Raw genomic sequence first — 14,712 nt, forward strand, 5'->3', positions numbered from 1 at the left:
GTTGGGTGAGGACATGATGATAGCAGAGGAGGTGTGTACCTGGGCTGGGTGAGGACATGATGATGATGTAGCAGAGGAGGTGTGTACCTGGGCTGGGTGAGGACATGATGATGTAGCAGAGGAGGTGTGTACCTGGGTTGGGTGAGGACATGATTGTGTACCTGGGCTGGGTGAGGACATGATGATGATGTAGCAGAGGAGGTGTGTACCTGGGTTGAGTGAGGACATGATGATGATGTAGCAGAGGTGTGTACCTGGGCTGGGTGAGGACATGATGATGTAGCAGAGGAGGTGTGTACCTGGGCTGGGTGAGGACATGATGATGTAGCAGAGGAGGTGTGTACCTGGGCTGGGTGAGGACATGATGATGTAGCAGAGGAGGTGTGTACCTGGGTTGGGTGAGGACATGATGATGTAGCAGAGGAGGTGTGTACCTGGGCTGGGTGAGGACATGATGATGTAGCAGAGGAGGTGTGTACCTGGGTTGGGTGAGGACATGATTGTGTACCTGGGCTGGGTGAGGACATGATGATGATGTAGCAGAGGAGGTGTGTACCTGGGCTGGGTGAGGACATGATGATGTAGCAGAGGAGGTGTGTACCTGGGTTGGGTGAGGACATGATGATGTAGCAGAGGAGGTGTGTACCTGGGTTGGGTGAGGACATGATGATGATGTAGCAGAGGAGGTGTGTACCTGGGTTGGGTGAGGACATGATGATGTAGCAGAGGTGTGTACCTGGGTTGGGTGAGGACATGATGATGATGTAGCAGAGGAGGTGTGTACCTGGGTTGGGTGAGGACATGATGATGTAGCAGAGGAGGTGTGTACCTGGGTTGGGTGAGGACATGATGATGATGTAGCAGAGGTGTGTACCTGGGTTGGGTGAGGACATGATGATGTAGCAGAGGTGTGTACCTGGGTTGGGTGAGGACATGATGATGATGTAGCAGAGGAGGTGTGTACCTGGGTTGGGTGAGGACACGATGATGTAGCAGAGGAGGTGTGTACCTGGGTTGGGTGAGGACATGATGATGTAGCAGAGGAGGTGTGTACCTGGGTTGGGTGAGGACATGATGATGTAGCAGAGGAGGTGTGTACCTGGGTTGGGTGAGGACATGATGATGTAGCAGAGGAGGTGTGTACCTGGGTTGGGTGAGGACATGATGATGATGTAGCAGAGGAGGTGTGTACCTGGGTTGGGTGAGGACATGATGATGTAGCAGAGGAGGTGTGTACCTGGGTTGGGTGAGGACATGATGATGTAGCAGAGGAGGTGTGTACCTGGGTTGGGTGAGGACATGATGATGTAGCAGAGGAGGTGTGTACCTGGGTTGGGTGAGGACATGATGATGTAGCAGAGGAGGTGTGTACCTGGGTTGGGTGACATGTAGCAGAGGACATGATGATGTAGCAGAGGAGGTGTGTACCTGGGTTGGGTGAGGACATGATGATGTAGCAGAGGAGGTGTGTACCTGAGTTGGGTGAGGACATGATGATGTAGCAGAGGAGGTGTGTACCTGGGTTGGGTGAGGACATGATGATGTAGCAGAGGAGGTGTGTACCTGGGTTGGGTGAGGACATGATGATGAAGCAGAGGAGGTGTGTACCTGGGTTGGGTGAGGACATGATGATGATGTAGCAGAGGAGGTGTTTACCTGGGTTGGGTGAGGACATGATGATGATGTAGCAGAGGTGTGTACCTGGGTTGGGTGAGGACATGATTGTGTACCTGGGCTGGGTGAGGACACGATGATGTAGCAGAGGAGGTGTGTACCTGGGCTGGGTGAGGACATGATGATGATGTAGCAGGGAGGTGTGTACCTGAGTTGGGTGAGGACATGATGATGTAGAAGAGGACATGATGATGATGTAGCAGGGGAGGTGTGTACCTGGGTTGGGTGAGGACATGATGATGTAGCAGAGGAGGTGTGTACCTGGGCTGGGTGAGGACATGATGATGTAGCAGAGGAGGTGTGTACCTGGGTTGGGTGAGGACATGATGATGTAGCAGAGGAGGTGTGTACCTGGGCTGGGTGAGGACATGATGATGTAGCAGAGGAGGTGTGTACCTGGGTTGGGTGAGGACATGATGATGATGTAGCAGAGGAGGTGTGTACCTGGGTTGGGTGAGGACATGATGATGATGTAGCAGAGGAGGTGTGTACCTGGGTTGGGTGAGGACATGATAATGTAGCAGAGGAGGTGTGTACCTGGGTTGGGTGAGGACATGATGATGTAGCAGAGGAGGTGTGTACCTGGGTTGGGTGAGGACATGATGATGATGTAGCAGAGGAGGTGTGTACCTGGGCTGGGTGAGGACATGATGATGTAGCAGAGGAGGTGTGTACCTGGGTTGGGTGAGGACATGATTGTGTACCTGGGCTGGGTGAGGACATGATGATGATGTAGCAGAGGAGGTGTGTACCTGGGTTGGGTGAGGACATGATGATGATGTAGCAGAGGAGGTGTGTACCTGGGTTGGGTGAGGACATGATGATGATGTAGCAGAGGAGGTGTGTACCTGGGTTGGGTGAGGACATGATGATGTAGCAGAGGAGGTGTGTACCTGGGTTGGGTGAGGACATGATGATGTAGCAGAGGAGGTGTGTACCTGGGTTGGGTGAGGACATGATGATGTAGCAGAGGAGGTGTGTACCTGGGTTGGGTGAGGACATGATGATGTAGCAGAGGAGGTGTGTACCTGGGCTGGGTGAGGACATGATGATGATGTAGCAGGGAGGTGTGTACCTGAGTTGGGTGAGGACATGATGATGTAGAAGAGGACATGATGATGATGTAGCAGGGAGGTGTGTACCTGGGTTGGGTGAGGACATGATGATGTAGCAGAGGAGGTGTGTACCTGGGCTGGGTGAGGACATGATGATGTAGCAGAGGAGGTGTGTACCTGGGTTGGGTGAGGACATGATGATGTAGCAGAGGAGGTGTGTACCTGGGCTGGGTGAGGACATGATGATGTAGCAGAGGAGGTGTGTACCTGGGTTGGGTGAGGACATGATGATGATGTAGCAGAGGAGGTGTGTACCTGGGTTGGGTGAGGACATGATGATGATGTAGCAGAGGAGGTGTGTACCTGGGTTGGGTGAGGACATGATAATGTAGCAGAGGAGGTGTGTACCTGGGTTGGGTGAGGACATGATGATGTAGCAGAGGAGGTGTGTACCTGGGCTGGGTGAGGACATGATGATGATGTAGCAGAGGAGGTGTGTACCTGGGCTGGGTGAGGACATGATGATGTAGCAGAGGAGGTGTGTACCTGGGTTGGGTGAGGACATGATTGTGTACCTGGGCTGGGTGAGGACATGATGATGATGTAGCAGAGGAGGTGTGTACCTGGGTTGAGTGAGGACATGATGATGATGTAGCAGAGGTGTGTACCTGGGCTGGGTGAGGACATGATGATGTAGCAGAGGAGGTGTGTACCTGGGCTGGGTGAGGACATGATGATGTAGCAGAGGAGGTGTGTACCTGGGCTGGGTGAGGACATGATGATGTAGCAGAGGAGGTGTGTACCTGGGTTGGGTGAGGACATGATGATGTAGCAGAGGAGGTGTGTACCTGGGCTGGGTGAGGACATGATGATGTAGCAGAGGAGGTGTGTACCTGGGTTGGGTGAGGACATGATTGTGTACCTGGGCTGGGTGAGGACATGATGATGATGTAGCAGAGGAGGTGTGTACCTGGGCTGGGTGAGGACATGATGATGTAGCAGAGGAGGTGTGTACCTGGGTTGGGTGAGGACATGATGATGTAGCAGAGGAGGTGTGTACCTGGGTTGGGTGAGGACATGATGATGATGTAGCAGAGGAGGTGTGTACCTGGGTTGGGTGAGGACATGATGATGTAGCAGAGGTGTGTACCTGGGTTGGGTGAGGACATGATGATGATGTAGCAGAGGAGGTGTGTACCTGGGTTGGGTGAGGACATGATGATGTAGCAGAGGAGGTGTGTACCTGGGTTGGGTGAGGACATGATGATGATGTAGCAGAGGTGTGTACCTGGGTTGGGTGAGGACATGATGATGTAGCAGAGGTGTGTACCTGGGTTGGGTGAGGACATGATGATGATGTAGCAGAGGAGGTGTGTACCTGGGTTGGGTGAGGACACGATGATGTAGCAGAGGAGGTGTGTACCTGGGTTGGGTGAGGACATGATGATGTAGCAGAGGAGGTGTGTACCTGGGTTGGGTGAGGACATGATGATGTAGCAGAGGAGGTGTGTACCTGGGTTGGGTGAGGACATGATGATGTAGCAGAGGAGGTGTGTACCTGGGTTGGGTGAGGACATGATGATGATGTAGCAGAGGAGGTGTGTACCTGGGTTGGGTGAGGACATGATGATGTAGCAGAGGAGGTGTGTACCTGGGTTGGGTGAGGACATGATGATGTAGCAGAGGAGGTGTGTACCTGGGTTGGGTGAGGACATGATGATGTAGCAGAGGAGGTGTGTACCTGGGTTGGGTGAGGACATGATGATGTAGCAGAGGAGGTGTGTACCTGGGTTGGGTGAGGACATGATGATGTAGCAGAGGAGGTGTGTACCTGGGTTGGGTGAGGACATGATGATGTAGCAGAGGAGGTGTGTACCTGAGTTGGGTGAGGACATGATGATGTAGCAGAGGAGGTGTGTACCTGGGTTGGGTGAGGACATGATGATGTAGCAGAGGAGGTGTGTACCTGGGTTGGGTGAGGACATGATGATGAAGCAGAGGAGGTGTGTACCTGGGTTGGGTGAGGACATGATGATGATGTAGCAGAGGAGGTGTTTACCTGGGTTGGGTGAGGACATGATGATGATGTAGCAGAGGTGTGTACCTGGGTTGGGTGAGGACATGATTGTGTACCTGGGCTGGGTGAGGACACGATGATGTAGCAGAGGAGGTGTGTACCTGGGCTGGGTGAGGGACATGATGATGATGTAGCAGGGGAGGTGTGTACCTGAGTTGGGTGAGGACATGATGATGTAGAAGAGGACATGATGATGATGTAGCAGGGGAGGTGTGTACCTGGGTTGGGTGAGGACATGATGATGTAGCAGAGGAGGTGTGTACCTGGGCTGGGTGAGGACATGATGATGTAGCAGAGGAGGTGTGTACCTGGGTTGGGTGAGGACATGATGATGTAGCAGAGGAGGTGTGTACCTGGGCTGGGTGAGGACATGATGATGTAGCAGAGGAGGTGTGTACCTGGGTTGGGTGAGGACATGATGATGATGTAGCAGAGGAGGTGTGTACCTGGGTTGGGTGAGGACATGATGATGATGTAGCAGAGGAGGTGTGTACCTGGGTTGGGTGAGGACATGATAATGTAGCAGAGGAGGTGTGTACCTGGGTTGGGTGAGGACATGATGATGTAGCAGAGGAGGTGTGTACCTGGGTTGGGTGAGGACATGATGATGATGTAGCAGAGGAGGTGTGTACCTGGGCTGGGTGAGGACATGATGATGTAGCAGAGGAGGTGTGTACCTGGGTTGGGTGAGGACATGATTGTGTACCTGGGCTGGGTGAGGACATGATGATGATGTAGCAGAGGAGGTGTGTACCTGGGTTGGGTGAGGACATGATGATGATGTAGCAGAGGAGGTGTGTACCTGGGTTGGGTGAGGACATGATGATGATGTAGCAGAGGAGGTGTGTACCTGGGTTGGGTGAGGACATGATGATGTAGCAGAGGAGGTGTGTACCTGGGTTGGGTGAGGACATGATGATGTAGCAGAGGAGGTGTGTACCTGGGTTGGGTGAGGACATGATGATGTAGCAGAGGAGGTGTGTACCTGGGTTGGGTGAGGACATGATGATGTAGCAGAGGAGGTGTGTACCTGGGCTGGGTGAGGACATGATGATGATGTAGCAGGGGAGGTGTGTACCTGAGTTGGGTGAGGACATGATGATGTAGAAGAGGACATGATGATGATGTAGCAGGGGAGGTGTGTACCTGGGTTGGGTGAGGACATGATGATGTAGCAGAGGAGGTGTGTACCTGGGCTGGGTGAGGACATGATGATGTAGCAGAGGAGGTGTGTACCTGGGTTGGGTGAGGACATGATGATGTAGCAGAGGAGGTGTGTACCTGGGCTGGGTGAGGACATGATGATGTAGCAGAGGAGGTGTGTACCTGGGTTGGGTGAGGACATGATGATGATGTAGCAGAGGAGGTGTGTACCTGGGTTGGGTGAGGACATGATGATGATGTAGCAGAGGAGGTGTGTACCTGGGTTGGGTGAGGACATGATAATGTAGCAGAGGAGGTGTGTACCTGGGTTGGGTGAGGACATGATGATGTAGCAGAGGAGGTGTGTACCTGGGCTGGGTGAGGACATGATGATGATGTAGCAGAGGAGGTGTGTACCTGGGCTGGGTGAGGACATGATGATGTAGCAGAGGAGGTGTGTACCTGGGTTGGGTGAGGACATGATTGTGTACCTGGGCTGGGTGAGGACATGATGATGATGTAGCAGAGGAGGTGTGTACCTGGGTTGAGTGAGGACATGATGATGATGTAGCAGAGGTGTGTACCTGGGCTGGGTGAGGACATGATGATGTACCTGGGCAGAGACATGATGATGTGTGTACCTGGGCTGGGTGAGGACATGATGATGTAGCAGAGGAGGTGTGTACCTGGGTTGGGTGAGGACATGATGATGTAGCAGAGGAGGTGTGTACCTGGGCTGGGTGAGGACATGATGATGTAGCAGAGGAGGTGTGTACCTGGGTTGGGTGAGGACATGATTGTGTACCTGGGCTGGGTGAGGACATGATGATGATGTAGCAGAGGAGGTGTGTACCTGGGCTGGGTGAGGACATGATGATGTAGCAGAGGAGGTGTGTACCTGGGTTGGGTGAGGACATGATGATGTAGCAGAGGAGGTGTGTACCTGGGTTGGGTGAGGACATGATGATGATGTAGCAGAGGAGGTGTGTACCTGGGTTGGGTGAGGACATGATGATGTAGCAGAGGTGTGTACCTGGGTTGGGTGAGGACATGATGATGATGTAGCAGAGGAGGTGTGTACCTGGGTTGGGTGAGGACATGATGATGTAGCAGAGGAGGTGTGTACCTGGGTTGGGTGAGGACATGATGATGATGTAGCAGAGGTGTGTACCTGGGTTGGGTGAGGACATGATGATGTAGCAGAGGTGTGTACCTGGGTTGGGTGAGGACATGATGATGATGTAGCAGAGGAGGTGTGTACCTGGGTTGGGTGAGGACACGATGATGTAGCAGAGGAGGTGTGTACCTGGGTTGGGTGAGGACATGATGATGTAGCAGAGGAGGTGTGTACCTGGGTTGGGTGAGGACATGATGATGTAGCAGAGGAGGTGTGTACCTGGGTTGGGTGAGGACATGATGATGTAGCAGAGGAGGTGTGTACCTGGGTTGGGTGAGGACATGATGATGATGTAGCAGAGGAGGTGTGTACCTGGGTTGGGTGAGGACATGATGATGTAGCAGAGGAGGTGTGTACCTGGGTTGGGTGAGGACATGATGATGTAGCAGAGGAGGTGTGTACCTGGGTTGGGTGAGGACATGATGATGTAGCAGAGGAGGTGTGTACCTGGGTTGGGTGAGGACATGATGATGTAGCAGAGGAGGTGTGTACCTGGGTTGGGTGAGGACATGATGATGTAGCAGAGGAGGTGTGTACCTGGGTTGGGTGAGGACATGATGATGTAGCAGAGGAGGTGTGTACCTGAGTTGGGTGAGGACATGATGATGTAGCAGAGGAGGTGTGTACCTGGGTTGGGTGAGGACATGATGATGTAGCAGAGGAGGTGTGTACCTGGGTTGGGTGAGGACATGATGATGAAGCAGAGGAGGTGTGTACCTGGGTTGGGTGAGGACATGATGATGATGTAGCAGAGGAGGTGTTTACCTGGGTTGGGTGAGGACATGATGATGATGTAGCAGAGGTGTGTACCTGGGTTGGGTGAGGACATGATTGTGTACCTGGGCTGGGTGAGGACACGATGATGATGTAGCAGAGGAGGTGTGTACCTGGGCTGGGTGAGGACATGATGATGATGTAGCAGAGGTGTGTACCTGGGTTGGGTGAGGACATGATGATGATGTAGCAGAGGAGGTGTGTACCTGGGTTGGGTGAGGACATGATGATGTAGCAGAGGAGGTGTGTACCTGGGTTGGGTGAGGACATGATGATGTAGCAGAGGAGGTGTGTACCTGGGTTGGGTGAGGACATGATGATGTAGCAGAGGAGGTGTGTACCTGGGTTGGGTGAGGACATGATGATGATGTAGCAGAGGAGGTGTGTACCTGGGTTGGGTGAGGACATGATGATGTAGCAGAGGAGGTGTGTACCTGGGTTGGGTGAGGACATGATGATGTAGCAGAGGAGGTGTGTACCTGGGTTGGGTGAGGACATGATGATGTAGCAGAGGAGGTGTGTACCTGGGTTGGGTGAGGACATGATGATGTAGCAGAGGAGGTGTGTACCTGGGTTGGGTGAGGACATGATGATGTAGCAGAGGAGGTGTGTACCTGAGTTGGGTGAGGGGATGATGATGTAGTAGAGGAGGTGATATGATAAGAGGGTGTGTTTGTACCTGGGTTGGGTGAGGGGGCGCCCTCCTGCCCCTGGCGTGTGGCCACAGGGTCATACTCCTTCCCATCATAGTTGGCATCAAAAAACTTCTTAAACCACTGGATGAACTCAAAGTTATCCTGAAACCTCCCCTTCACCAGCCTCTCTACTGGGATGATCTGAGACAGAGAGACAGAGAGATACTTTATTCACCCTTCACCAGCCTCTACTGGGATGATCTGAGACAGAGAGATACTTTAACCCTTCACCAGCCTCTCTACTGGGATGATCTGAGACAGACTTTAAACCTTCACTGGTCTCTCTACTGGGATGATCTGAGACAGACTTTAACCCTTCACCAGCATCTCTACTGGGATGATCTGAGACATACTTTAACCCTTCACCAGCCTCTCTACTGGGATGATCTGAGACAGAGAGATACTTTAACCCTTCACCAGCCTCTCTACTGGGATGATCTGAGACAGACTTTAACCCTTCACTAGTCTCTCTACTGGGATGATCTGAGACAGACTTTAACCCTTCACCAGCATCTCTACTGGGATGATCTGAGACATACTTTAACCCTTCACTGGTCTCTCTACTGGGATGATCTGAGACAGACAGGGACTTTAACCCTTCACCAGCCTCTCTACTGGGATGATCTGAGACAGACTTTAACCCTTCACCAGCCTCTCTACTGGGATGATCTGAGACAGACTTTAACCCTTCACCAGCCTCTCTACTGGGATGATCTGAGACAGACTTTAACCCTTCACTGGTCTCTCTACTGGGATGATCTGAGACAGACTTTAACCCTTCACTGGTCTCTCTACTGGGATGATCTGAGACAGAGAGACAGATACTTTAACCCTTCACTAGTCTCTCTACCGGGATGATCTGAGACAGACTTTAACCCTTCACCAGCCTCTCTACTGGGATGATCTGAGACAGACAGGGACTTTAACCCTTCACCAGCCTCTCTACTGGGATGATCTGAGACAGACTTTAACCCTTCACCAGCCTCTCTATTGGGATGATCTGAGACAGACTTTAACCCTTCACCAGCCTCTCTACTGGGATGATCTGAGACAGACTTTAACCCTTCACCAGCCTCTCTATTGGGATGATCTGAGACAGACTTTAACCCTTCACTAGTCTCTTTACCGGGATGATCTGATACAGACTTTAACCCTTCACCAGCCTCTCTACCGGGATGATCTGAGACAGACTTTAACCCTTCACCAGCCTCTCTACTGGGATGATCTGAGACAGACTTTAACCCTTCACCAGCCTCTCTATTGGGATGATCTGAGACAGACTTTAACCCTTCACCAGCCTCTCTACTGGGATGATCTGAGACAGACTTTAACGCTTCACCAGCCTCTCTACTGGGAGAGAGGGGTGGGAGATCTTGGATTCAAACAAAAACGAAGTAAATCAAGCTTATGTGTATACCTACATGTGTATACCTACAAACCATCTTGATCTTGTGAACTTAGTGCATTCGGAAAGTATTCAGACCCTTTGACTTTTTCCACATTGTGTTACGTTACAGCCTCAATTTTTTCCCCCCTCAATCTACACACAATACCCCATAATGACATCACAATACCCCATAATGACATCACAATACCCCATAATGACAAAGTAAAAACGTTTTTTAGAATTTTTTACTCACAAAACAAAATATATACGCAGTACTTCGTTGAAGCACCTTGGCAGTGATTACAGCCTCAAGTCTTGGGTTTTACGCTACAAGCTTGGCACACCTGTATTTGGGGAGTTTCTCCCATTCTTCTCTGCAGATCCTTTCAATCTGTCAGGTTGAATGGGGAGCGTCGCTGCACAGATATTTTCAGGTCTCTCCAGAGATGTTCGATCAAGTTCAAGTCCGGACATTCAGAGACTTGTCCCGAAGCCACTCCTGTGTTGTCTTGGCTGTGTGCTTAGGGTCGTTGTCCTGTTGGAAGGTGAACCTTCACCTCCAGTCTGAGATCCTGAGCGCTCAGGAGCAGGTTTTCATTAAGGATCTCTGTACTATGCTCTCCCAGTCCCTGCAGCTGAACAACATCCCCACAGCATGATGCTGCCACCACCATGCTTCACTAGTCTCCCAGTCCCTGAACAACATCCATACAGCATGATGCTGCCACCACCATGCTTCACTATTATCCCAGTCCCTGAACAACATCCCCACAGCATGATGCTGCCACCACCATGCTTCACTAGTCTCCCAGTCCCTGAACAACATCCATACAGCATGATGCTGCCACCACCATGCTTCACTAGTCTCCCAGTCCCTGCCGCTGAACAACATCCCCACAGCATGATGCTGCCACCATCATGCTTCACTAGTCTCCCAGTCCCTGAACAACATCCATACAGCATGATGCTGCTTCACCGTAGGGATGGTGCCAGGTTTCCTCCAGACATGACGCTTGGTATTCAGGCCAAAGAGTTCAATCTTGTTTCTGAGAGTCGTTTAGGTGCCTTTAGGCAAACTCCAAGCGGGCTGTCATGTGCCTTTTCCTGAGGAGTGGATTCCGTCTGGCCACTCTACCTTAAAGGCCTGATTGGTGGAGTGCTGCAGAGATGGTTGTCCTTCTGGAAGGTTCTCCCATCTCCACAGAGGTACTTTAGGACTCTGTCAGTGTCCATCGGGTTCTTGGTCAGGGAGGTCCCCAAGCCCTTCTCCCCCGATTGCTCAGTGTGGCCGGGCGGCCAGCTCTATGAAGAGTCTTGGTGGTTCCAAACTTCTTCCATTTAAGAATGATGGAGGCCACTGTGTTCTTGGGGACCTTCAACGCTGCAGAAATGTTTCAGTACCATTCCCCAGATCTGTGCCTCAACACAATCCTGTCTCGGAGCTCTACAGACAATTCCTTCGACCTCAAGGCTTGGTTTTTGCTCTGACATGCACTGTCAACTGTGGGACCTAATATTGACAGGTGTGTGCCTTTCCAAATCATGTCCAATCAATTGATTGTAGAAACATCTCAAGGATGATCAATGGAAACAGGATGCACCTGAGCTCAATTTCGAGTCTCATAGGAAAGGGTCTGAATATTTACATAAATAAGGTATTTTTGTTTATATTTTTTGCAAACATTTCTAAAAACGTGTTTTTGCTTTGTCATTCTGGGTTATTGTTGGAGATTGAGGAGAAAAAAATATTTGATCCATTTTAGAAAAAGGTTGTAACGTAACAAAATGTGGAAAATGGAAAGGGGTCTGAAAACATTCCAAACTGTACATTGTGTTTTGGCTACACGGATACAGTCTGGCCACGATTCAAACTGTTTAAGCCCCTCCCTCTCCCTCCACCATATGGCCGCACCAATCAGCATCCTCTGATAATCTGTGGGGGTAGTTGAGTTGATAACGACAACGAGAAGCGCCTATACTTGGTGCTGAAGTTGAAAATCATAACAACAATGGCTGCTGGGCTTCCTGACTGGCCGCCCACCAGTGGTAAGGGTAGGTAACAACACATCCACCACGCTGATCCTCAACACGGGGAACCTCAGGGGTGCGTGCTCAGTCCCCTCCTGTACTCCCTGTTCACTCATGACTGCAAGGCCAGGCACGACTCCAACACCATCATTAAGTTTGCCGATGACACGACAGTGGTAGGCCTGATCAACAACAAGACAGCCTATAGGGAGGTCAGAGACCTGGCCATGTGGTACCAGAACAAGAACCTCTCCCTCAACGTGATCAAGACAAAGGAGATGATTGTGGACTACAGATTTTCCTTTACATACAAACATAGTCCCTATTCATTTGAGCTGGAATACACTGAAGAGGAGTTGAGACAATCAGAGATGATTGTGGACTACAGGAAAAAGAGGACAGAGCATGCCCCCATTCTCATCGACGGGGCTGCAGCGGAGCAGGTTGAGAGCTTCAAGTTCCTTGGTGTCCACATCACCAACAAACTAACATAGTCCAAGCACACCAAGACAGTCGTGAAGTGGGCACGACAAAACCTATTCCCCCTCAGGAGACTGAAAAGATTTGGCATGGGTTTTCAGATCCTCACAAGGTTCTACAGCTGCACCATCGAGAGCATCCTGACGGGTTGCATCACTGCCTGGTACGGCAACTGCTCGGTCTCCGTCTGCAAGGCACTACAGAGGGTAGCGCGTACGGCCCAGTACATCACTGGGGCCAAGCATCCTGCCATCCAGGACCTCTATACCAGGCAGTGTCAGAGTAAGGCCCTAAAAATTGTCAGTCTCCAGCCACCCCAGTCATAGACTGTTCTCTCTACTACCGCACGGCAAGCAGTGCCGGAGTACCAAGACTAGGTCCAAGAGGCTTCTTAACAGCTTGTTACCCCCCAAGCCATAAGACTCCTGAACACCTAAACAAATGGCTACCCAGACTATTTTCTACCCAGACTATGTAATGAAGTTCTGCCGTCCAGTTCTGATATAACTGCTGCCAACATCCTCAAGAGCAGCCATTGTTGTTATGATTTGACTTCAGGGCGTAGTACAAGCGCTTCTCGTTATCGTTTCTCAACTAAACCAGCCCACAGACTATCAGAGGATGCTGATTGGTCCGGCCATACGGTGGAAGGAGTGGCTCAAACGTGTAGCCAAACACAATGTAAGGATGGATAAGGATGGTTCATAAGAGGCTTGTCCAAATCATCTTAAAGATACAGTCTGCATTAGAGTGGCACTTCTGGCCTCAGCAGCTTTGAACAAAGCGGAGGTGAGGAGCTAAAACAAAGGACAGTTTCACCATTAAGGATTCCCAGTTTCAAAGTGGCTTCATTGAGCTACACAATCAACTGTACACACTTAGGGATGATGATGTACCTTGTCTATGCCATTCCTCTTCATTTGAAAGAGGCCTGTTAGGCACAGGAGGTTGGTGGCACCTTAATGAAGGAGGACAGACTTGTGGTAATGGCTGAGGAGGACAGACTAGTGGTGATGGCTGGCTAGAATGGAGGAGGACAGACTAGTGGTGATTGGCTGGGGTAGAATGGAGGAGGACAGACTAGTGGTGATGGCTGGCTAGAATGGAGGAGGACAGACTAGTGGTGATTGGCAGGGTTAGAATGGAGGAGGACAGACTAGTGGTGATTGGCTGGGTAGAATGGAGGAGGACAGACTAGTGGTAATGGCTGAGGAGAATGGAGGAGGACAGACTAGTGGTAATGGCTGGGATAGAATGGAGGAGGACAGACTAGTGGTGATTGGCTGGGTAGAATGGAGGAGGACAGACTAGTGGTAATGGCTGGGGTAGAATGGAGGAGGATAGACTAGTGGTGATTGGCTGGGTAGAATGGAGGAGGACAGACTAGTGGTAATGGCTGAGGAGAATGGAGGAGGACAGACTAGTGGTAATGGCTGGGATAGAATGGAGGAGGACAGACTAGTGGCTGGGATAGAATGGAGGAAGACAGACTAGTGGCTGGGATAGAATGGAGGAAGACAGACTAGTGGTAATGGCTGGGATATAATGGAGGAGGACAGACTAGTGGCTGGGGTAGAATGGAGGAGGACAGACTAGTGGTGATGGCTGGCTAGAATGGAGGAGGACAGACTAGTGGTGATTGGCTGGGTTAGAATGGAGGAGGACAGACTAGTGGTGATTGGCTGGGTAGAATGGAGGAGGACAGACTAGTGGTAATGGCTGAGGAGAATGGAGGAGGACAGACTAGTGGTAATGGCTGGGATAGAATGGAGGAGGACAGACTAGTGGTGATTGGCTGGGTAGAATGGAGGAGGACAGACTAGTGGTAATGGCTGGGTTAGAATGGAGGAGGACAGACTAGTGGTGATTGGCTGGGTAGAATGGAGGAGGACAGACTAGTGGTGATTGGCTGGGTAGAATGGAGGAGGACAGACTAGTGGTGATTGGCTGGGTAGAATGGAGGAGGACAGACTAGTGGTAATGGCTGGGGTAGAATGGAGGAGGACAGACTACTGGTGATTGGCTGGGTAGAATGGAGGAGGACAGACTAGTGGTAATGGCTGAGGAGAATGGAGGAGGACAGACTAGTGGTAGTGGTTGGGATAGAATGGAGGAGGACAGACTAGTGGTGATTGGCTGGGTAGAATGGAGGAGGAACGACTAGTGGTAATGGCTGGGATAGAATGGAGGAGGACAGACTAGTGGCTGGGATAGAATGGAGG

At 51.1% G+C, this 14,712-nt stretch overlaps 1 protein-coding gene across 4 annotated transcripts in view; it reads right to left on the reverse strand.

The window, feature by feature from the left end:
• Positions 1-14,712, reverse strand: part of mapre3b (microtubule-associated protein, RP/EB family, member 3b) — a 65,013-nt gene that overhangs the window by 18,983 nt on the left and 31,318 nt on the right. For all 4 annotated transcript variants that reach the window (XM_042301147.1, XM_042301148.1, XM_042301149.1 and 1 more), the window contains one exon: positions 8,580-8,736. In XM_042301147.1, the coding sequence (XP_042157081.1) occupies positions 8,580-8,736 (157 nt within the window). The remainder of the gene's footprint in view (positions 1-8,579; positions 8,737-14,712) is intronic.

This window comes from Oncorhynchus tshawytscha, linkage group LG18 (genome assembly GCF_018296145.1).
Source record: "Oncorhynchus tshawytscha isolate Ot180627B linkage group LG18, Otsh_v2.0, whole genome shotgun sequence".
Taxonomy (NCBI): Eukaryota; Metazoa; Chordata; class Actinopteri; order Salmoniformes; family Salmonidae; genus Oncorhynchus; species Oncorhynchus tshawytscha.